Raw genomic sequence first — 23,060 nt, 5'->3', positions numbered from 1 at the left:
ACGAAACTACCCCAGCTTCACTCTTCCCAGCTACAATTCATCTTGGATCAAGAAACCTCCTCTAAAGCAGACAAATATTAGGACTCCAGTGTCAAGCCATAAAGACCAATGGCTCCAAACCTACAGCTCAGAAAGAAACTGTAGTTAAAGATGACCCAGCAAAACATTGCTCCATCCATAACAATCCTCACCCACTGTGGAAGTGCTGTGGCTTTAGATTAAAAACCACTGAGGAATGAAAGGCTTCCCTGAAGGGGGTTGCCTCAGATGCTGTTCTTCAACATCGCATCCCCCGTGTAACTGCAAGTCAATATTAAATTGCGATGAATGCAACAATAACAGTCATGTTACAGCCTTACGTACTTGTCCTCTTCCGTGGGCACCCAAGGTTTCAGACCACACTTCACAGCACAGCCGGAAGGACAGAAACTTTGCCATCTGTGAACTCTTTAGGCATAGAGGTTTGTAACAGCAGTCTAGTCACGAAATCCTGTTCCAAGATACTGTACACATAGTTAAAAAGTGCAATGGGAGAATGCTTTCAAGATGTATGCTATGCTCAATGATCAGAGCAATAGATCCGTAGCCCAGTCAGAGTTCTTTGATCTGTTTGGCATTCAGGGCGGTTCAACATCCTACAACTTGAAGACCCGTGCTGGTGTATCAGGTGGATGAATAACAGGCTGTCAGATTGAAGCATGGAATGGTGGCATTACTCCAACACTTCCAACATTAATTGAGTGTAATGACATTCCAGACAATCAAGAAGGAATACTGACTCCTAAGGCTGCTCTCTATCACATCCATCTCAAGTATCTTGCCAAAAAAAATCCAATCTCTAGATGATAAAGCACAAATCCTACTTCTGCTTGGGAGAGAGATCCTCTTAGCACATAAAGTCAGGAGGCATGTCAATGGTCGTGGGAATGCACCCTTTGCACAGAATGGGTCCTTGTTGATGACACATTTAGGGAATGTCCATAGGCCTACTGTTCACAGATTTAAGACAAACATTCTGGAAAACAAGAGGTTTTCACTGTTTAACCCTTGCACAAGCCATGTAAACCTTAAAGAAAAGGTAAACTTCAGTTCACAGCTTCAACATGGTTTCTCGCAAAGTATCAGTATCATCAGAACATCCCAAAGTAACCAGCCTCCTGAGGTAGATGGACAGAGAAAAGAACTAGCTAAACACAGTTATTCTAGCCAACAGCCAACTGCTAGGCAAAACCGCAGGGCAAATCCAGGGTACGGTGGAAAATCTTCAATGACTAATGGAACTTATCCTTGAAAGGAAAGGACATCTCGGCAGCTATCAAGAAGCAAAAGGTATGTAGAAGAACAATTGTGTAATCAGATAGCAGTGAACGGAGGGAGTGTCAAGGTGGTGTACTGCGTTGAGCATTACCGCCTTTAATTTTGGAATTCAGCTGGACTATGTGAGTAGGGCAACAATGGTATTTTGCTTTAGGAGAGTATATATACACAATCCTGCGTTGTCCTTCTTCCACTTGCACCATTAAAATCATTATCTTTTTATGCTTACTCAATTGTAATGTGAGTGCTGCCCAAATGACATACTCGGAACTTGGACGTTACATCCTGACTCCCGTGTTCAGTCAAATGGAGTTTAGCTTTCTACTTCACACACAAGGAGAGCAGTGCAGTCATCAACCAAAGATGTTAGCACCATATCTTTCTGTATAGATGCTGCTTGATCAGCTGATTGTTTCTGACATTTTCTGTTTCTAGTTCAGATTTACAGCAACTGCATTTTATTTTTGCTTTTCAATCAATAGATTGCAATGTGGTGTTTATACAGAATGATCAAGAAAAACTGAACAAATATGGACTCTAAATATTTCTAGAAATGTACTTCCAAACGTATTTAATTCAAAAATGGTACTTTACACCAAATACTGCAAAAATACTAGACATTAAATAATAATCTGTCAAAACAATATTCAGTACTGACATAGTACAGATAAAAAGTCTTCAAAACTATAATTGTATTTTGCCAATGTGTTTTCACTTTTTCTTTCTAAGTTAGTAACAGTTTTACTGACAATAATCACTTAATAATTAATAAATTAGTGCAATGGTATTCTGTTTCCTTTTTAAATATGAGGAATATTCAGTTAACTTTGGTATCAAAAATCAGTTATAAGGCTGATTTGTAAGGATTTGTTACCATGTTTTAGTTTAATCATACCCAAAGGATCTATTGCTTATTATAGAGCTTGCTCCATTTCAATTCAGGAATTTAAATTTGCACCATTCAAGGTCTATAAAACTACCTTTACTAAAACTCCAAAGTCAAGCTAAACAGGAAGATGTTACCTCTGTACTACAGTCCACCTAATACTTGCAAAACACATTAATTAAACACGTATTAAGCCAAAGGAGCACTCTTGCCCCAAGAAAGCACAGCGCAATTTCACTTTCCTCCTAGACTTCCAACAACTGCCAGAATCAATACTGAGAGACATTTGTCAAACACTGCACTGTTGCACTGGAGATTCAACCTGAAATGCACACTGTTAGCTATTCGATATCAGTATTTCCTATGGGAGTAAGTATTGCAAAAAAATTTACTTACAAGAAGCAAATCCAGAAGTGATCCAAAATTTTTTGATGAAAATTAATTCCAATAACTATCATCTTTAAGTGTTTCAACCTTCTTTGGTTTTGCATGCATAGTCATCGGCTTTGTGCAAGAATCATGAATTGAAAATAACAATGTAGTGACCTAGGTGTCACCAAGGGCTCAGTGGTATTATATTACCTTTGATTCAGAAGCTTATGATTTAAGGCATGAAACCAAACATAACTTAGAAATATATTGCACCATATGACCGTTTGGATGAGATGTTAAATTACCGACCACCTCAGGTGGAATTAAAGTACAGCATTGTACTATTTCAAGAGGGTTCCTTTTGTGTTCTTGCAACATCATCCTTCAACAAAACTAAAAATAATTACCTTGCCAGCAATTTTCTCCTCACTATAGTCTTCTGAGATCTTTGCTTGCTGCAAATTAATTCAATTCACTACTTCAGAATCAGGTTTACTATCAAATGTATTTCATTCAAAAATGGTACTTTACACCAACCCTCACCATGTATCGTGAAATTCGTTAACTTAGCAGCAGCAGTTCAATGCAATACATAATACAGAAGAAAAAAACGAAATCAAATAATAATAACTAAATAAGTAAATCAATTATAGTATATGCATATTGAACAGATTAAAAATCGTGCAAAACGCAAAAATAATATATATTAAAAAAGTGAGGTAGTGTCCAAGAGTTCGATGTCCATTTAGGAATTGGATGGTAGAGGGGAAGAAGCTGTTTCTGAATCGCTGAGTGTGTGCCTTCAGGCTTCTGTATCTCCTACCTGATGGTAACAGTGAGAAAAGGGCATGCCCTGGGTGCTGGAGGTCCTTAATAATGGACGCTGCCTTTCTGAGACACCACTCCTTGAAAACGTCGTGGGTACTTTGCAGGCTCGTGCCCAAGTTGGAGCCGACTAAATTTACAACCCTCTTCAGCTTCTTTTGGTCCTGTGCAGTAGCCCCCCGCCCATACCAGACAATGATCTTGCTTATAAACTACTTCAATGGTAAACAAAGGAAATTTGTGATATCGTGACTTCAAAAACTAGTACTATATAAATTGCAAGAAAAATAAGGTTGTGACAGTAGGTGATTTTAACTTTGCACATACTGAGCAGGACTCCCATACTGCAAAAGAGTTAGATGGGATAGAATTTGTCAAATGTGTTCAGAAAGTTTTCTTATTCAATACATTGAGGGAGGCTAGAAGAAAAATTGCAGCAGCTTTGGAAAAAGAATTAAATTGTCCTGAGGTGCTGAGTGAGATGCCAAATGCCTGGAGGATAGCTAATGTTCCATTGTTCAAATAAGGCTCTAAAAATAAACAGGTAAATTATAAACCGGCAAGCCTGACATCGGTGATGGCTAACTGGGTGTTAATGACATCACTGTCGCAGGGCAAATCAAAGGTGGTGATGAATGTTCATTTAGGAGGAAAATCTGGCTGAGTGGTATCATAACAACAACCTCTCCCTCAATGTCAGCAAGATCAAGAAGCTGATTACTGACTTCAGGAGAAGGAAACCAGACGCCCGTGAGCCAGTCCTCACCAGGGGATCAGAGGTGGAGAGGGTCAGCAACTTTAAATTCCTCGCTGTTATTATTTTGGATGACCTATACTGGGTCCAGCATGCAAGTGCAATTATGAAAAAAGCACAGCTACTTCCTTAGCATCAGAAATTCAGCAAGATATCTAAGACTTTGACAAACTTCTATAGATCTATAATGCAGAGTATATTGTCTGGCTGCATAATAACATGGAATGGAAACAGTTACTGCCCTTGAATGGAAAATCTAACAAAAAACACTGGAAATATTCCAGTCCATCATGGGTAAAGCCCTACCCACCACTGAGCTCATACATATTAAAAGCTGTCACAGGAAAGCAGCATCCATCATCAGGGACCCCACCACCCAGGTCATGCTTTCTTCTTGCTGCTGCCATCAGGAAGAAACTACAGGAGCCTCACACCACCATGATCAGGAACAGTTATTATACCTCAATCATCAGGCTGTTGAACCAAAGCAAATAACCTCACTCAACAATTTACCCCACAAACCAATGGACTCATTTCAAGGACTCTTGATACTTATTGCTTATTTATTTATTTATTATTATTTTTCTTTTTTTGTACTTACACCGGTTTGTCTTTTGCACACCGGTTGGACATCCAAGTTCATGGGGTCTTTCTTCGATTCTATTATGGTTATTGTTCTATAGATTTATTGATGCCCACAAGAAAATTAATCTCAGCATTGTATATGTTGACATAACTGTACTTTGATAATAAATATACTTTGAAACGAGTTATCTGAAGACATTCTAAGTTACCTTAGAAAAACCTTATCATTAAGAGTATTCTAATAGACAAGGCCTGATTAGGGACAGCAACATGACCTTATTCATGGTAGGTCATGTCTAACTAATCCTATAGAGTTTCTCAAAGAGGTTATCAGAAAAGTTGAAGGAAAGGCAGTGGACATCGTCTGCATAGACTTTAGCAAAGCCATTGACAAAGTTCCGCACAGGAGGCTGGTTCATAAGTTTCAGTCACTTAGCATTTGGGACGAGGTGGTAAATTAGATTCAACATAGGCTTTGCAGGAGAAGCCAGGGAGTGATAGTAGATGATTGCCTCTCTGACTGGAGGCTTGTGACTAGCGGTGAGCCGTCGGGATCTGTTAGAGTGAGTTTCTGGGTAGATGATTCATTTACACTTAAATGACTTTGGCCACCAGACTTCTGTTTGACAAAGTACTGTGGATTGAGTTCATAACACTGCATTTCCTAAAAGCTGTGAATACCAGACGCTGCTGACGCCGTAGTTTGACCAGATGTTGTAGTTTCGAAGACAGTATTATCTATACTTTATAAATATGAATTGTCCTCTATGTTAGCATGTAAAATACCAAATAAATGTATTGTGGATTTAACCTGCATTCCTAAAGGCTGTGAGTACCAACCCAGAGATGTGGGCATCAGGAGGAAAGGATGAAGTCAGATGGTGTGATGTTTTCTATGTAGCTTCAAAAGAAAGCATTGACTATGCATTGTCGATATTTTGTGCATAGGGATTGCCTTTTGTGTTTAGCAAATAAATATCGAGCCCACATTGGGCTAACAGACCTTTCCACTGAAAGCGTCTCCATCCGTATGATGCCTGCTATACGTTGTTTTGTCCAATAAAGAAGCTGCTTTGTATCTACCAGTTACTCTGTCTCTCCAGTGATTTCATCCACGCCACAACAGGAACGGTACTTGGTCTATAGTTGTTCGTCATCTATATCAACGATCTGGATGATAATATCATAACGTAGAAACGTGGATCAGAAAATTGTGAATGACACCAAGAATGGGGGTGTAGTGGACAGTGAGGAAAACTATCAGAGCTTGCAGTAGGATTTGGACAAATGGGCAGAAAACTGACAGATGGAATTTAATGAAGACAAGTGTGAGGTTTTGCACTTTGGTAGGAACAACCAGGGTAGGTCTTTAATAGTGAACAGTAGGACACTGAGAATTGCAGTAGAACAGAGGGATCTGGGAATTTAGATCCATAATTCCTTGTAAGTGGCATCACAGGTAGATAGGGCCATAAAGACAGCTTTTAGCACATTGGCCTTCATAAATTAAAGTACTGAGTACAGACAGGCACTGGGATGTTATATTTAAATTGTATAAGATGTTGGAGAGGTCTAATTTGGAGTATTGTGTGCAGTTTTAGTCATCTATCTACAGGAAATATGTAAATAATATTGAAACAGTGCAGAGAAAATTTACAAGGCAGTTGCTGGGACTCGAGGACCTGAGTTAGGAAAAGGTTGAGTGGGTTAAGACTTTATTCGTTATAGAGTAGAAGACTGAGGGGAGATTTGATAAAGGCATACAAAATTATAAGTGGTGGATGCGGGCTCGATTTCAACATGTAAGAGAAATTTGGATAGGTACATGAATGGGAGTGGTATGGAAGTCTATAATCCGGATACAGTTTAATAAGACTAGGTAGATTAGTGGTTTGGCACAGACCACAGCCTTTCTTTGTGCTGTAGTGTTCACCGACTCTATGATACGTTAGTGTAATTTTATTAATCAACTGAAAACAAACAATTTTTTTGTCTCGTTCCTTAATTAGTCAACACAAGTCAGAACCAAATGCAAATTGTAAACTAAGGTGTAATAAAAATATATTATTTTAAACATCTTCCTCTTTTAAACACCATACAATACTAGAATATGAAAAAGGCAAAAATAAGAATCTCCACAATGAAGTACAAAAGGAAGCCATTCAGATCTCTAGTGCCTGTGCCCATGGTTAAGGCGTTCTCAATTTATTTCACTCCACTTTGCCTTCTCCATAACTCAAAAAATATTTCCCTGCATGTATTTTTCCAATCTCCTTTGGAAGCTACTGTTGAATCAGCCTTCAGACAGCGTATAACATATAGTCACAATTCACAGTAAACATGTTCTTGATCTCATGTCACCTTTGGACTTTTAGCAAGTTCCTTGAAACAGTGCCCTCTAGTTGCCAACCCAACTGCCATTAGCCTTGTACTGTCTATAAAAAGGAAACATCAAGATTATGAACACCTTAATTAAGTTGCCCCTTTAACATATTTTCTATATAGAGAACTCCACTTGACTGAAGTCCCTTAGTTCTGGTACCATTCTAATAAATCTTTCCTGAACCTTTTCTAGGATCCTGAGGTTCTTCATTAATAATGCCAAACTGGTCACACTGGAAACTGGGGACCAATTAAATACAATACATCTTGATTAATTAAAAACAATCAAGCCAGGAAATATATTAATTTAATATAATTTCTGTTTTAATTCCATTTTCAATTTCTCTGCTTCATCTTTGATTGATGCAAATTAATTTAATGCAATTTCTTGCAGAGAAGCTTCCAGACTGTGCAATTTACAAACATTTTAGATGAATATATTATCTAATGCACAGAGCCATTTATATCTATTCAGCTCACTAGGAATTTGGTTAAGGTTAAAATGATCATTGTAGGTGCTGCATTTGCTTTTAAATGATTAAAATGAACTGCTATAACACTACTGGTAAAGATGAATTGGAGTATAGCTGGGAGAGTACTGCTAGGGTATTAATTTACTTCACAGAAAGTTAATGCCTTTGAGCTAAATTTCTTATGCGTATGCTATTAATCCATCCAGTGACAAACTCACAAATCCAGATTTTGTTACCTCAACTTCAATTTGTCTTGAGGACAAGGGAACTCAAATTAGCAGTATGATAACTATGAGCCAAATCGCAGAAAATGATTAAATGGTGTCAATACTGAAACAGCATCTGACAAAAGGTGGAATTATAATATAACATACAGCATATTCAAAAGACAATTTATTGTTTTACTGGGAAATGTTCAACTATCAAACTTGCAGCATCAAGGATTATTTACCTCATACGCAGCAAAGTGAGGATTACATTGAAAATTTCATAGATTAATTGGCTATGAGATCACTTGGTATGTTTTGAAGGTGCAAAAGGCTTTTTTAAAGTTGTAGGTATTTTGTTTCAATAAAGTCTATTGGAAATACTGGAAATAAACACAATGAAACACCTTACCTGTCATTCAAAACCGTCCTGCCCCATTATTAATATATTCTTAACTTTCGCCACTACTGAGGTCTCATCACTAGGGCAGCAAGCTGTTTACTGTACTGTTCATCTGTGCTGCATACTACATACATTTTGTATGTTATTAACTAATTTTTATATGCTTTATAAATAAGGTAAGTTACAAGGTATATAAATTATCTTATTTATGGCAATATTTTGCTTTATGTACTATGTGTGATTTAAGTTCTGTGGGTGGACCATGCCCGGGTGGAACTTTGTTTCATTTCATTGTATATATGTACAGTCAGATGACAATAAACTTAAATTATAACTAAATGGAAACAGGGATTGTGGATTGCACAGTAGGCTTCTTCCGAATTTTTTTTGGATATTATTTCTTGGACCCAAGGATATGCAAAGATATGCAGTGAGTTCAGTGCATGTCTGTATCTCGCCAAGTTGAAAGGTGGCATTAATAGTGAGACTCTCAAGAATTTGATTATGATCAGTTTTAAGGATGCAATACACACTGAACTCTGCAAATATTTAAAAAGGCTCAATAATAGTTACAATAACCATAAAATAAAATGGACCTGGCTTAATGTAAAATGTGTTAAAAATTTCAGATCCCTTCAAAGACATACCCTACAGTTTATGACGAAAATCTAAAGATTCAAAACTCAGCATGATTCATAGAACTTTGAAAGAAAATAACAAAATGTTGACTTTGACATTCTTCCTCCTTAATCCCCCAGGATATTCTTTGTAGAAATGCTGTGCACAAGCCAGCCATTGGGTCATCAGACAACTGACTGAACAACTGCGCACAACAGTAAATGAAAAGCTGTCAAACTACAGGTCACAGTAACACCGCTTTTCATCTCAGGCCAACGAAGTGACTGTTCAGTATTTAAGTACTTAAAAACAGGAAGCAACCCAAGTCGACTTCTTTGGATTTCTTCCAAATCAGCTTTCCATCATGAGCATTTTTAACATTTATAAAATAATCCAAAACACTTAAGAAAAATGCTAATATAAAGTACATTTTTGTATGGTTGACAAAGCTTGTATTAATTATAAAATACGTCGTCAAGGCAATGTTTGACAGCGGAACTCGGCTCTATGATGGAGGAACACTTCTTTGTCAGTGGGGGAAAAATGAAAGAAACAACAGTTCTAGCCAACACCATCAAAAGAAGCAATTAAAGGCTGGTGCTTTGAATCTCAGCTATTTGCTGATAAAAAAGAAAGCTGCACAACTGTTTATTATCAGTTTTAAATGAACTTGAATGAGAGTTGAGCCACAGTGAACTATTAATTCAGCAATATGATATATATTAGAATAAGCCTTAAAAATGTGTGCACCTCACATCAGATAAGCCTTGAATGAGTATTGCATGTTTTGTTTAACCTTCTATATCACATCACACACTTGCAGATTTTGAGAGCACCTGAGAATAGGTTCTGTTCTACTGACTGTACATATCAAATGCTATGCAGCACTACACCATGCCAGCTAGCCACAAATTCTTAATATTAACTTTACACTGTACCATCTGTAACAAAGCAATAACACATGTAGTAAATGTGCATCAACAAATTATGACCATCCATTACTGTCAAAATATTTTCAAGAATTAACAAAATCTAATAAAACCAATAAGAACTGCAAAAATATCATATGCTCTGCTTTTTCAATGAACATCTGCATTACTTAACCTAATTTTCCTTCCAAATAGTCTTTATATAAAAATATGAAATATTGTAAATCTGATAGATATTTTAATGTACAACTTACTCCGATATAATTTTCAGTTAATGATAAGAGATAAGAAACTAGTTTAACAAATATCTGAACACAGTGGATTCTAGTTAATTGGGCCACTGGCTAAACGGGGCAGCCACTTATTTGAGACAACTCTTAAAGAACAAAAACTAATCGAGAAAATTGTTGGAAATCCCTTAATTTATTTGGGACACCATGCCGCTTAATTGGGACAGGAGACCATTGCCAAACAGTTTTTAACTAGCGTAAGACGCATGCACTTGTGTGGCCGTTAGACACTACACTATGCTTATAGTATTAGTTACATGTGTCTGTGTTCAAATAGCAGTGATTTTTGTTACTGATAGTTGGTGAGAAATAATTGACAAGATAATTCAGAACTCATTTGCTCACTGTAGTTTCAAGCATTCAGGCTTAGAGATGCCAAAAAAGGACGGGGGTGAAAATGAAACGATTTCACTACTTCAACAAGTTAGAAACTACAAAGAATTTGAAGTTATCAACAATCAACGTGAATGTTACAATGCAATAAAATTTCAGAAGACGCAATTGGCAGCAACATTTTTTGAAGGCAGACCATTATCCACACTAGCTGTCTGTGCTGATTTTGTTCATTTACAGTCAATCAAAAGAACACAGTATCATCTATCGATAACTATTACAAACTAACACACAGTTTTATAGTACTACGATAGCACTGATAGTGTTCTGATTTGTTCTACATTTCATTTAAATACTTAATTTGTTACTCTGTTAAACCAAATTTTTTGTATACCTTTTTTAACTATTTCCATGAAACTTTGGCTAATTGGGGTTGCCGCTTAATTGGGCCAAAAGTGTACACGTTCCAACATGTCCAAATTAACCGGAATCCACTGTATTTACACTAATTAGAAATTCAATTTAACCAGGAAATAAATCTACCAGACCCTTACGCATCACACATAAGACAAATTAGCGAGGATCTTTGACATCTGCTGAGTCCTACCTGTATCTTCATTGACAGTGAAACGTCCAAGACCACTGCCATCCCGGATTGAGTATTGTACCTCTCCGTCCCTTCCTTCATCATTATCTTTGGCCATCACCTGCACAACTTTTGTTCCAATTGGTGCATTTTCCTTCACAGATGCCTTCTTGGCAAACTCTGAAAATCGTGGCGCGTAAAGATTTTCATTCACATCAACTACCTCAATCTCTACAAATGACGTTGAAGATAAGGATGTCGGCCGGCCTTTATCTTTAACACGAATTGTAAGGTTGTAGAATTGCTGTTTCTCAAAATCAAGCTCTTTTGCCAGACGCACTGCTCCACTGGCTCTGTCAATTTCAAACTTCCCATTGTAATCATTTCCCAAAGAATAACGCAGCTGGCCACCTAAGCCAAGATCAGGATCGTGAGCTTCCAACCACATTACCACAGCACTGACAGGCATATCTTCAAGGACCTTAACAAAGTAACTTGAAGGAACAAAACGAGGAGCATTGTCATTGATATCACCAAAAGTAATCTCCAGTGCCACCACAGAGTAAAGTTGATGACCACTTTCAGCCTGATCACGGGCTTCTATTTTCAATGTACAATTTGGAATTAATTCCCGGTCAAGCAACCCAGTCACATAAACAATACCAGTTGAGGCATTAATACCAAACTGGTGAGTGCTTGTTAACAGTGTGTAGATTATTTCACTATTACGACCCAGGTCTTTATCTGTGGCCTCAATCTGAACTACTTCTGTACCAATTAGTGTATCTTCTGGAATGGTAATGGAATAATACTCTTGTAAAAATTGAGGCTTGTTGTCATTAGCATCCTGGACATGGACAGTCATGAGTCTCCAAGCACACTTTGGAGGAGAACCCAAGTCATAGATAGTGATGTTCAGAATGTATTTATTACTTAATTCCCGATCTAAAGGCATCAGAACTGTCAGCCATCCAGTTTCCATTTCAATATTAAAACAACTATCATCATTGCCATCAGAAATGGTGTATACAACTTTTCCATTGAAGCTACTGTCTGCATCTGAAGCTATGATCTTAACAATCGTACTGCCAACAGGAAGATCTTCCTTAACATTTATTTCTGAAGGAAAGGATTTATCGAACTGTGGGGACTGCCTATTAATTGAATAAAGGTCGAGGAATACGTCTTCCATGGTTGACTTGTTTATTTTAGCCCTTTTGAGTAATTTCTCAGTTAATTTCTGAGCTGCTCCTGTTTCCCTGCAGATGTAGTCCTTTGTAGCAAATTTACCATGCACCAAGGAAATGTTGAGGAACATTGGATCAGCAAAGTTCCCTCCATCCGAAGCCGTTATCTGAAGTGAAAAAAACCCTTCTTTTAGATTTGCATTATCCAATGGTTTTGTTAAGAAAAGCACGCCAGAATCAGGATTTAAGTCAAAGAATCCAAGTTCATTCCCAGAAATGATTGTGTATTTTACCAATTCCAGCTCATCAACGTCAATTGCTGAAACTGCAGTTATTTGTTCACCAACAGGGAACTCATGGGAAATCACTCCTCGGCAGTCCACTTTCTCAAAGAGGGGTTTATTGTCGTTAATGTTTTGCACAAATACAGTCACATTTACCTCACTCTCACGTCGATAAGGTGATCCCCAATCTGAGGCACGAACCACAAACTTGTAACTATGAGCTGAAGACTCAAAATCTAATTGTTTGATTGTGCTAATGATACCAGTGAACTGGTTTATTGTGAAAGGTAATGGATTCAGATTGCCAATGCTGTACGTTACGTATCCATTTTCTCCTTGATCATTATCCATGGCAGAAACAACAAGCACACTGCTGCCAATGGGCACGCTCTCATTGACAAATGCCTCATATGATTGCTGCTGAAATTGTGGGGTGTGATCATTGGCATCCTCGATCTTTACAATAACACGTACTTTGCTCTCATTGGCATTGCTCTCCACTTCTAACACGAAATGTTCTCTTTCGAGGGTACTTATGTGCTGTGCTGTGGTTATGAGACCAGTCCGAGGATTAATGTGGAAATGATAAGCGTCTTCAGTTATACTAAGTTTATATTCAACATTTGGTGGCTCTGGCTTCAGCTTAACAACAACCACCACAACTCCAGGAGGGGCAAATTCATTCAGTTCCACTTCATAGAGATCTTCTTCAAATGTCACTTGGTGTTCATCTTCCACCAGATTTCTAATATGCACTATTTTCACTGCAGAGAATTTCTGAGGGAGTCCTTTATCTTTTGCTTGTAGGGTGAGATTATAACCATATGGAAAATCTCCCCAGGGTATTCGTTTTGCTTCCTTTATTCGATACTGTGTCCCTGTTGATCCAGTTCTAACGAGTTGGAAGTGTTCTAGAGGATCACCTGCTACGATGGATATTGATTCAATTTCCCCATTGATTCCATCATCTAGGTCATCAGCAGTAACAACGGCATAGGTAGGATCATTATCCATCAAGGAAGGAATGTGAGTCACCACACTTAGAGATGGTGCATGTTCATTGATTCTATCAATGCGAATGACTAGTTTTGCGGTACTGCTTACTCCATTGTTCCCATAAAGCTTCATTCCACGATCCACTGCTAAAACTTCCAAGTCATATTGGTTGGTCTCGTCGTAATTCAATCTGCCACTCAGAGAAACCACTCCGCTGGTTGGGTGAACAGCAAAGGTGTCAACTCTGTCTTTAAAATAATAATAAAATTCTCCATTTGATCCAATATCTGCATCTGTTGCCGTCACTTGTGCAATACTGGTTCTCAGAGGTGTATTTTCTGGAATAGTTACAGAATATGTTGTTGGAGAAAATAAAGGGCGCAAATCATTCATATCCAAGACTTGAACATTCACTTTTGTCCATGCTTCCAAGGCTTCCCCTCTGATAGTGCCTTTCACGATAAGCAAATAGTGATTTTGAACTTCCCTGTTTAATATGGCAGAGTTGCCCCCCTTAGTCCTTATCCTGAGGAAACAGAAATTGCCAAGTAAAAATTCTTCAGCTTTGAAAAAGCTGTCTTCATCTCCAGAAATAATCCTGTATTTAACGTCCCATGATGGATCAGACACACTTATTCCCATTTTAACTTGACTGTTGGCATAGGTTCTTGCAGCAGAGTTCTCGTAAATTGTAGCATTGTACAGGGAATGTGTAAACTGGAACGTTGCAGACAACGCTGGTTCTTGAAACTGGCGACTCTGACAACTGGGGTCAAACAGCTGGAACAGCAGAAGGACGAGACAGAGGAAGGAGAGTGGCAAGTCTGCCCTGCAGCCCATCATTACATCCATCCCATCATTCTTGCATTCTAAGATATTGATGGAAAAAAAGGTTACAAACAAATTTTGGCCATATAGTTTATTCTACTCACTAGAACCTCATTCCTGTCTAGAATCTTACTGTTCTCAGCTCAAGACATCTGATGATCTGTTTAATAATCTGATAATCATTTAATTTTTTTTTGGCTTAGGAAAGGTGTTTTAACCATAGGATGAACATTCATTCATGCAAATCACTGCTTAAAATTGATCAGTTCATTTTAATGAATTATGCAATGACTCTCATGCATTGTTTAGTAGCTACTGTTTTTTCCCTACAAACTACTTGAAAGACAATATGCTGGCATCATTCTCACTCCTTTATTTAGTATTTTTATGATTAATTTGCTTTTTATCAGTGTAGTACAATAACTGATGCTATTAAGGGGACACACCAATGTTAGTTACGGGTTCTCCATTCGTTTTATCTTGGAAACAGACAGCAGTACAGGCATTTTTTTTTAACGTGTACATTACAGATTTTAGATTTTTTTGCAAAGTATAACAATCTACTCTGACCTAATAAGCATTATTGAGGTGCTCCTACTAAAGTTTGTTACCAAACTAAGGAACATGGATAGAACAAAAAAAATTAAATGCAATTACTTGGTAATTTTTCATTCATTAGTTTTACATAGAATCTTTGCAACAATTTTTTTTCAAAAGTTGTATTTAAAAGGTCAAAATTACAAAGGTAAGCTTAGCTAATCATAATATAGTGAAGCTCCTTCAGCCCATTAGAGCTCACCAGCTTGCAATACCTCAAGTTACCTTACTTGATCAACACCCTACAGCATATTTTGCAAATGTCTTGAAATTACTTTGGAATTTTGTTTTCAAAATTAAAAAATACTTGTAACAACAAATAATTCATTTAAAGTGTGAAGCTGATGTAGCTATATTAAAACTACTCACTTCCATTCTGCAGAAACATACATTTAATTAGTAAACAATTTATACACTATAACAAACACTACGTGAAAGGGAAAAAGGAGCAGTTTTGAATTACATTAGGACTTTGACCTCCAGTCTGCACACATTAAATACACATGTATTACTCTCCAAAGAGAATTCACTCTGCTATTTTGCTTCTGGCGAAAAAAAGACCAAAACCATATATCTTAAACTTAAACTTTTTCTTCTTACCTATCCAAAATTTCCAGGAACAAGTTTATCCAAAACATGTTAGCATAAATTTAGTACAATCATTATGTCCAGGAACTGCTAACCTTATCCAACCACATGCTTAAATCATTTACTAGTTTTCCCTGCTACAGTCACCAACTGGCACAATTCCCACTGCAGTTCTAGATTCTGGGAGATTGCCAGATTAGGTCCCTATTGCAGTTGTAAAGAGTTGATGCGGTACTGTAGTAATAGCAAGTGTCAGCATTATTGTAACACTGATAGACTGAGTTCAATGAAACATTTCAACTCTCACTCCTGGCTATAATTCACACATTCTGACACAGTGCCATGTCATCATGTATTTTCAAAACTGTTGCAAAAATACCTGATTTATAAAATCATAGAATGCTACAACACAGAAGGATGTAATTTTAAATATCATGCTTGGGTTATTTCTTCAATAAAGTTATCAAATTAATCCAATTGCACTGCACTTTAAAAAACATATACATATAGGTAAATCAGTTTTGTTATTGTCAGATGTACCGAAGTACAGTGAAAAACTTGTCTTACATACCCTTTATACAAATCAATTCATTACAATAGAGATAGTACAAGATAAAACAATAACAGAGCAGAGTGAAGTGCTACAGCTACAGAGAAAGTGCAGTGCAGGTACACAATAAGGTACAAGTTCATAATGAGGGAGACTGCGAGGTCAAGAGATCACCTTATCGTACTAGGGATCTGTTTACTAGTATTATAACAGTGGGGTAGAAGCTGCCCTCGAGCCGGTTTGGTATGTGCTCTCAGGCTTTTGTACCTTCTGCTTGTTGAGATGGGAGAGAAGAGAGGAAGTCTTGTGTGGGTGGGGTCTTTGAATGTGCTGGCTGCTTTACCAAGGTAGCGGGATGTGTGGACGGAGTCGATTGAGGGGAGGCTGCGTTTTGTGATGTGCTGGGCTGAGACCGTAACTTTCTACGGTTTCTTGCAGTCAGGGCAGAGCGGTTGCCCATGCCAAGGCATAATGTGTGGGGGTCTGACAAACCCAACATTTACTTCCCTCGAGAAGGAGGTAGTGAGTCACCTTCTTGATCTGCTGCTGTCCTGAGAAATTGTACACTCAGAAGTTCTGTTGGTGAAGAAGATCCAGAATTTAGACCCAACAACAATGAAGGAATGGCATAAACTTACAAGTTAGGATGATGTGAAATTCAGAGAGGAACCTGCAGGATATTGTCTTCCCTTGCACGCAAAGCCCTGGTCTTTCTTGGCGATAGGGTCAGAATTTGGGAAAGTGCAGTAAGGAGTCACTTAGGCTTTATGTATGATACACAATGCAGCCACCATTTTTCTCCAGCGATGACTAAAGACTTACCCTTCTATTACTCTGTGTGCGAATGAAAATTATCTGCAAGTCTGTGTCCACCATTCTTTCGGATAAAGTCTTTGTGTATACTGATTCTGCCTTTGACTCTTCAGCCAATTAATCACTCTCTCTCCTTCAGCTATTCACACTTTTTTCAGAGAAAACTGGTTCATTTTTAATTATTACACGGTACTCTTTCAAGATTTTTGGCCACCTCTTTATTTAAGCCTTGTTGTATTTTGAAGTTTTTTTTAAATGGAGCCACATCAAAGTCTTGATCCATGAATGAATTGCTGGCCTTAGGCTTACTAGACATGATCTTTCTCTATTTCAGTGGGTCGGATGGGTATTGAAACAGCCAGTGTTTTCTGACACCCAAAGCAACACTTTAGAAGAATAAGGAAAGTTTGAAGTAGACCGCTATGGTGAAAGCTCAGTTAAACTGAGTTTCAGGCAAGTGCAGTATTATAGTCATGCAGCACAGAAAACGGCCATTTGGCCCACCTCCTCAATGATGACTTGAGCTAATCCGATTTGATGTGTTTGCCCCACATACCTCTTTTTTTTTAATCCACATACCTTACAAATGTCTTTTAAACATGGTAATTGTACCCACATCAACAACTTCCTCTGGCAGCTCATTCATATTTCAACAAATCTTGTTCCTCAGGGTCCCATTCAATCTTTCCCATTAAACCTATGCCTTCTGGTTTTAAACTCCTCTACTCTGGGGGAAAAAAAAAATTACAAGTGTACATCTTACGCAATCCTCACCATTTTATAAACTCTTATAAGATCATCGCCCAGTCTCTTATGCTCCAAGGAAAAAAGCCCAGCCTCTCCAGTCTCTCTTTGTAACTCAAGTCCTCCAGCCCCAGTAGCACCTTTGTAAAACCTTACACCTCAATGCTCTCCCAAATCAAAAAAACACCACCACCTCCTCTCTAGCCCCACCTCTAAAATGCCTGTAGCACCTGTACCCCAAAACATTGAGTTGTCAATCCTGCCCATTCCTCCACCATGTTTTTGTAATAGCTTTATTATCTGAGCTCCATGAGCTCATGCCTATCCACGCCCTGAGTTCGCTTGCCCTATCTAGGGTAAATGTAGTATAGCTTATCAGACCTTCCTCACTCCCACTGGACTTGATTGTTTCAAACAACAAATGGGCTACTGCAGAAACTCATTGGTCAGGCAGCAGTGGTGGATTGAAATGGATAACCAATGTCTCGGATCAAGAACCTTTATCTGGATAAGGCTCAACTCGCTTTAACTTCTATATCTGCCTCAGCTTTCATATCCACCACATTACTTACTTGGGTTCCACCCCCATCAGACTAAACTAGACCCTTTTGAAAAGCACTAGCAAATCTATCAGGATATTGGTCCCTGTCTAGTACAAGTACAATCTATCCCTCTAGTATAGATTGCCTCTGCCCCAGGCAAGATCCTAATGGTCCACAAACCTGAATCCCTCCACCCATTCATCTCGTTAAAAATTGCATGAAACATTTATTTATATTATGCAGCATTCTTTATGAATGAAGTGAAATGAAGACTTTAGTCAGCAATTCCATTCATTTAGTTCTTTATTTCCTCTATTCATTTTAATTCTCTCTCAAGATTGGTCAGAATAACAATGCAATCCAAAAACAAATGTAATTAGCATGCAACTTCTTATCATGTCCATTATCCATATACATAAATGTTCAAATTCAAAGTGGGCATTTGCTTCAATTGGCCAAAAAAGAGAGAGTTATTGTAACTTTGCAGAACATTAGTTTCAAAGTTAACAGTAACGTCTTTCGTATTTTATTTTTGGGTGGAAATTATCTGAGAGATAATATTTTATGGGAAAATAAACCAATAATGAATGAGAACACTGCAGATGATGGTTTCCCTAATCTTCCTGGATAAACTGTTTTCACATCTATACTTGTCTAAACTGGACTGATTTAATATAAGCTAAATCAACTTGCAATATAAGATAAAGGAACAGGAATAGACCAAACAATGTTTTAAACCTACTCCATCATTTAATAGGATCACAGCTGATCCTCAATCTCAACTTCACTTTCTTGCCAAAACCTCAATATCCCTTGATTCACTCAAAATCCAAACAGCTTTAGATCTGTCTTGAATATATTTAACAACTGAGCATTCCTCAATGAAACAATATTTTCTTCATCCAATTCCTAAATATTTGATGCCTTATTCAGAGAAGTGCTGTCACATTCTGTGTTCTCCAGTGTTAAGAAATAATTGTGCATCTCCAGTCTATTAAATCCTCTCAAAATCTTGTTTCAATAAGATTATCCTTCATTGAGCTAAAGCCAGGCACTGTAGCACCATCTTACTCAGTCACTCTTCAAATGTCAACTCCCACAACCCAGGAATCAAGCTACAAATCCTCTACTTCAGTGTTTCTAAGGTCCATAAGAAATTTCCTAGGAACAGAGAACAAAACTGAATGTTATATTTCAATTATCATCTCATGAAAGACCAGTATTAACTACTAAAAGGCATCTTTGTCCCTGTACTTCAAGCTCTTTGCAATAAAAGCCAACATACTGGTTGCTTTTGAAACTGTTTGCTGTACCTGCAGGGCATGTTGTGCAGCAGGGTGCTCGTATCACTCTGCACACTAACATTTACTTATTTCTTCATTACTTTCCCACCCTATGAACCAAGTTTAATCTTGTCTGTTCTTTCAACCCACTTATATCCCTTTCAGCCTCTGTAGACTAGAAACCCTACAGCGCGATAGTCTAAATGTGTGGTGCATAGGATTCAGGTTGGTTTTGATGAAGGCATTTGTGGCACAATGTTCTATGCACAGTGCATCCTCAACGCATCACACTTGTTTGAGTGTACAACATGTGAAGGCCCACAGTCACAAAGTCAACGGCATTCCCAAAATGGCAGAACAGCAGCTGCTGGGCCTGATATGCTCTCAACCAGCAGATTCTGGCCAAGGTATCATGTGCTTCCAATACCTGATGGGTCTGTATTGGCAAGGCAAGGCACCTGACCTGAGGATAATGGTGGTAAAAGGAGCAACATACCCTGAAGGACAAACTTGCAAACAGGCACATAGTCATAGTCATACTTTATTGATCCCGGGGGAAATTGGATTTTTGTTACAGTTGCTCCATAAATAATAAATAGTAATAAAACCATAAATAGTTAAATAGTAATATGTAAATTATGCCAGGAAGTAAGTCCAGGACCAGCCTATTGGCTCAGGGTGTCTGACCCTCCAACGGAGGAGTTGTAAAGTTTGATGGCCACAGGCAGGAATGACTTCCTATGACGCTCTGTGCTGCATCTTGGTGGAATGAGTCTCTATACCGTCTAGGTAGTCTCCAGCCTCTTGGTATGAAAATAGAATTCTCTAACTTCCGGTAATTCCTTCCCCCTCCCTTCCCCTATCCCTATGTCACTCTGTCCCCTCCCCCAGCTGCCTACCACCTCCCTCTTGGTTCCGCCTCCTACTACCCATTGTGTTTTCCCCTATTCTTTCTTCACCTTTCCTGCCTATCACCACCCTGCTTCCCTTCCCCCACCCCTTTATCTTCCCTCTTACTGGTTTTTCCACCTAGAACCTACCAGCCTTCTCCTTCCCATCCTCCCCCTACCTTCTTTATAGGGCCTCTGCCCCTTCCCTTTTCAGTCCTGATGAAGGGTTCCGGCCCGAAACGTCGACCAATCTTTTCCACAGATGCTACCCGACCTGCTGAGTTCCTCCAGCGTGTTGTGAGTGTTGCTTTGACCCCAGCATCTGCAGATTATTTTGTGGCTGAATGTACTCCTGTGCCCAACCAGTACATTATGTAGCGGATGGGAGACATTGACCAAGATGGCATGCAACTTGGACAGCATCCTCTTTTCAGACACCACCGTCAGAGAGTCCAGCTCCATCCCCACAACATCACTGGCCTTACGAATGAGTTTGTTGATTCTGTTGGTGTCTGCTACCCTCAGCCTGCTGCCCCAGCACACAACAGCAAACATGATAGCACTGGCCACCACAGACTCGTACAACATCCTCAGCATCATCTGGCGGATGTCAAAGGACCTCAGTCTCCTCAGAAAATAGCGACTGCTCTAACCCTTCTTGTAGACAGCCTCAGTGTTCTTTGACCAGTCCAGTTTATTGTCAATTCGTATCCCCAGGTATTTGTAATCCCCCACCATGTCCACACTGACCCCCTGGATGGAAACAGGGGTCATCGGTACCTTAGCTCTCCTCAGGTCTACCACCAGCTCCTTAGTCTTTTTCACATTAAGCTGCAGATAATTCTGCTCACACCATGTGACAAAGTTTCCTACCGTAGCCCTGTACTCAGCCTCATCTCCCTTGCTGATGCATCCAACTATGGCAGAGTCATCCGAAAACTTCTGAAGATGACAAGACTCTGTGCAGTAGTTGAAGTCCGAGGTGTAAATGGTGAAGAGAAAGGGAGACAAGACAGTCCCCTGTGGAGCCCCAGTGCTGCTGATCACTCTGTTGGACACACAGTGTTGCAAGCACACGTACTGTGGTCTGCCAGTCAGGTAATCAAGAATCCATGACACCAGGAAAGCATCCACCTGCATCGCTGTCAGCTTCTCCCCCAGCAGAGCAGGGCGGATGGTGTTGAACGCACTGGAGAAGTCAAAAAACATGACCCTCACAGTGCTCGCTGGCTTGTCCAGGTGGGCGTAGACACGGTTCAGCAGGTAGACGATGGCATCCTCAACTCCTAGTCGGGGCTGGTAGGCAAACTGGAGGGGATCTAAGTGTGGCCTGACCATAGGCCGGAGCAGCTCCAGAACAAGTCTCTCCAGTGTCTTCATGATGTGGGAGGTCAATGCCACCTGTCTGTAGTCAGTGAGGCCGCTGGAGCGCGGCGTCTTTGGCACAGGGACGAGGCAGGACGTCTTCCACAGCACAGGAACCCTCCGGAGCCTCAGGCTCAGGTTGAATACATGGCGAAGTACTCCACATAGCTGAGGGGCACAGGCTTTGAGCACCCTGGTACTGACACCATCCGGTCCTGCAGCCTTGCTTGGGTTGAGACGTTTCAGCTGTCTTCTCACCTATTCAGCTGTGAAGCCCACCATAGTGGTTTTGTGTGGGGAAGGGGTATAGTCATGAGAGCAGGGTGGGGGGCTGTGAGGAGGGATAGGAGGGGAGAGTGGAATATGTGTTGGTTGGGGGCAGACAACAGATTACTCGTGTGGGGGATGGGCAGGGGCCACAATGTCAAATCTGTTAAAGAACAGGTTAAGTTCATTAACCCTGTCCACACTGCCTTCAGCTCCTCTATTGCTAGTTTGCCGGAACCCAGTGATGGTCTTTACAGCCTTTCATCCTCAAAACAGAATTAACCCTGACATTCTTTCCTAGTCACACCTTTTCTGAATTACTGTTCCTTTGTTCATCCTATTACCACCTATGTTTATCTTTCCGCCATCATTCATCTTATTCTAAAATGATCATTTCTCTGTTTCCTAAAGATTATCAGTAACTCTATCAGGTTCTGACAAAAACTCATTGTACAAATACATTAACTCTGTTTCTCCCACTTCTGACCCACTGATTATTTCTAGCAACTTCTGTTTTTATTTCATTAATCAAGTCATCTAGTGTAATCAGAAGGAACAGAGTGTAAGATATCTGGGTTTGACAATTACAGAGAAACATGTGAGAGGACACATGGCAATGAGGAGATGTGGATTCTAACAGCATATAGGCAGGTCAAGTGCATTGGTAAAAGCTTAGTAAATGGAATTTAGTGTGTGAAAATCAGATTAGTAAGAGAAATTTAAAGACAGACAAATAGAGAAAGATTACAGATGAGCAAAGCACAGAGGGATCTAGATGTTGTTGTGTACCCTGATAACAAGGTAGGTCCATCAACAGGTTAAGACAGCAAATGGTACAATGGCTTTTATTGCAAGTGGTTTTGAGCTCAGAAATAGAGGAGTATTGTTACAATTGTACAAATACTACTGAGACCATGCCTGGCATACTGTGCATAGTTTTGGTCCTCGTTATTGAGGAAAGAATGCACTGGCATGGAGAACGATATTCCTGGCAGGAGAGGGTAATTGTATCATGAGCAGCTGGAGAAAATAGATCCATATTCCTTGGAGTTTCTTCTTGAAACATGCAAGACATCCTAAGGGTGACACAAGGGCAGATGTAAAAATGTTTCTAACAGTGCAAGGGTGGTGAATCTTTTTGAGAGCATGTACCCAAATTGGCGATAA

The 23,060-nt window shown here is 39.2% G+C and overlaps 1 protein-coding gene across 7 annotated transcripts in view; it reads right to left on the bottom strand.

Annotated features, from left to right (window-relative positions):
• fat3a (FAT atypical cadherin 3a) overlaps nucleotides 1-23,060 on the bottom strand; it is a 728,759-nt gene that overhangs the window by 484,265 nt on the left and 221,434 nt on the right. For all 7 annotated transcript variants that reach the window (XM_072263367.1, XM_072263369.1, XM_072263370.1 and 4 more), the window contains exon 3: nucleotides 10,981-14,295. In XM_072263367.1, the coding sequence (XP_072119468.1) occupies nucleotides 10,981-14,278 (3,298 nt within the window). In that variant the 5' untranslated portion in view covers nucleotides 14,279-14,295. The remainder of the gene's footprint in view (nucleotides 1-10,980; nucleotides 14,296-23,060) is intronic.

The sequence above is a fragment of the Mobula birostris genome, chromosome 7 (genome assembly GCF_030028105.1).
Source record: "Mobula birostris isolate sMobBir1 chromosome 7, sMobBir1.hap1, whole genome shotgun sequence".
Taxonomy (NCBI): Eukaryota; Metazoa; Chordata; class Chondrichthyes; order Myliobatiformes; family Myliobatidae; genus Mobula; species Mobula birostris.
Note: the sequence above shows the minus strand (reverse complement) of the source record. Positions and strands in the feature narration are given on the sequence as shown.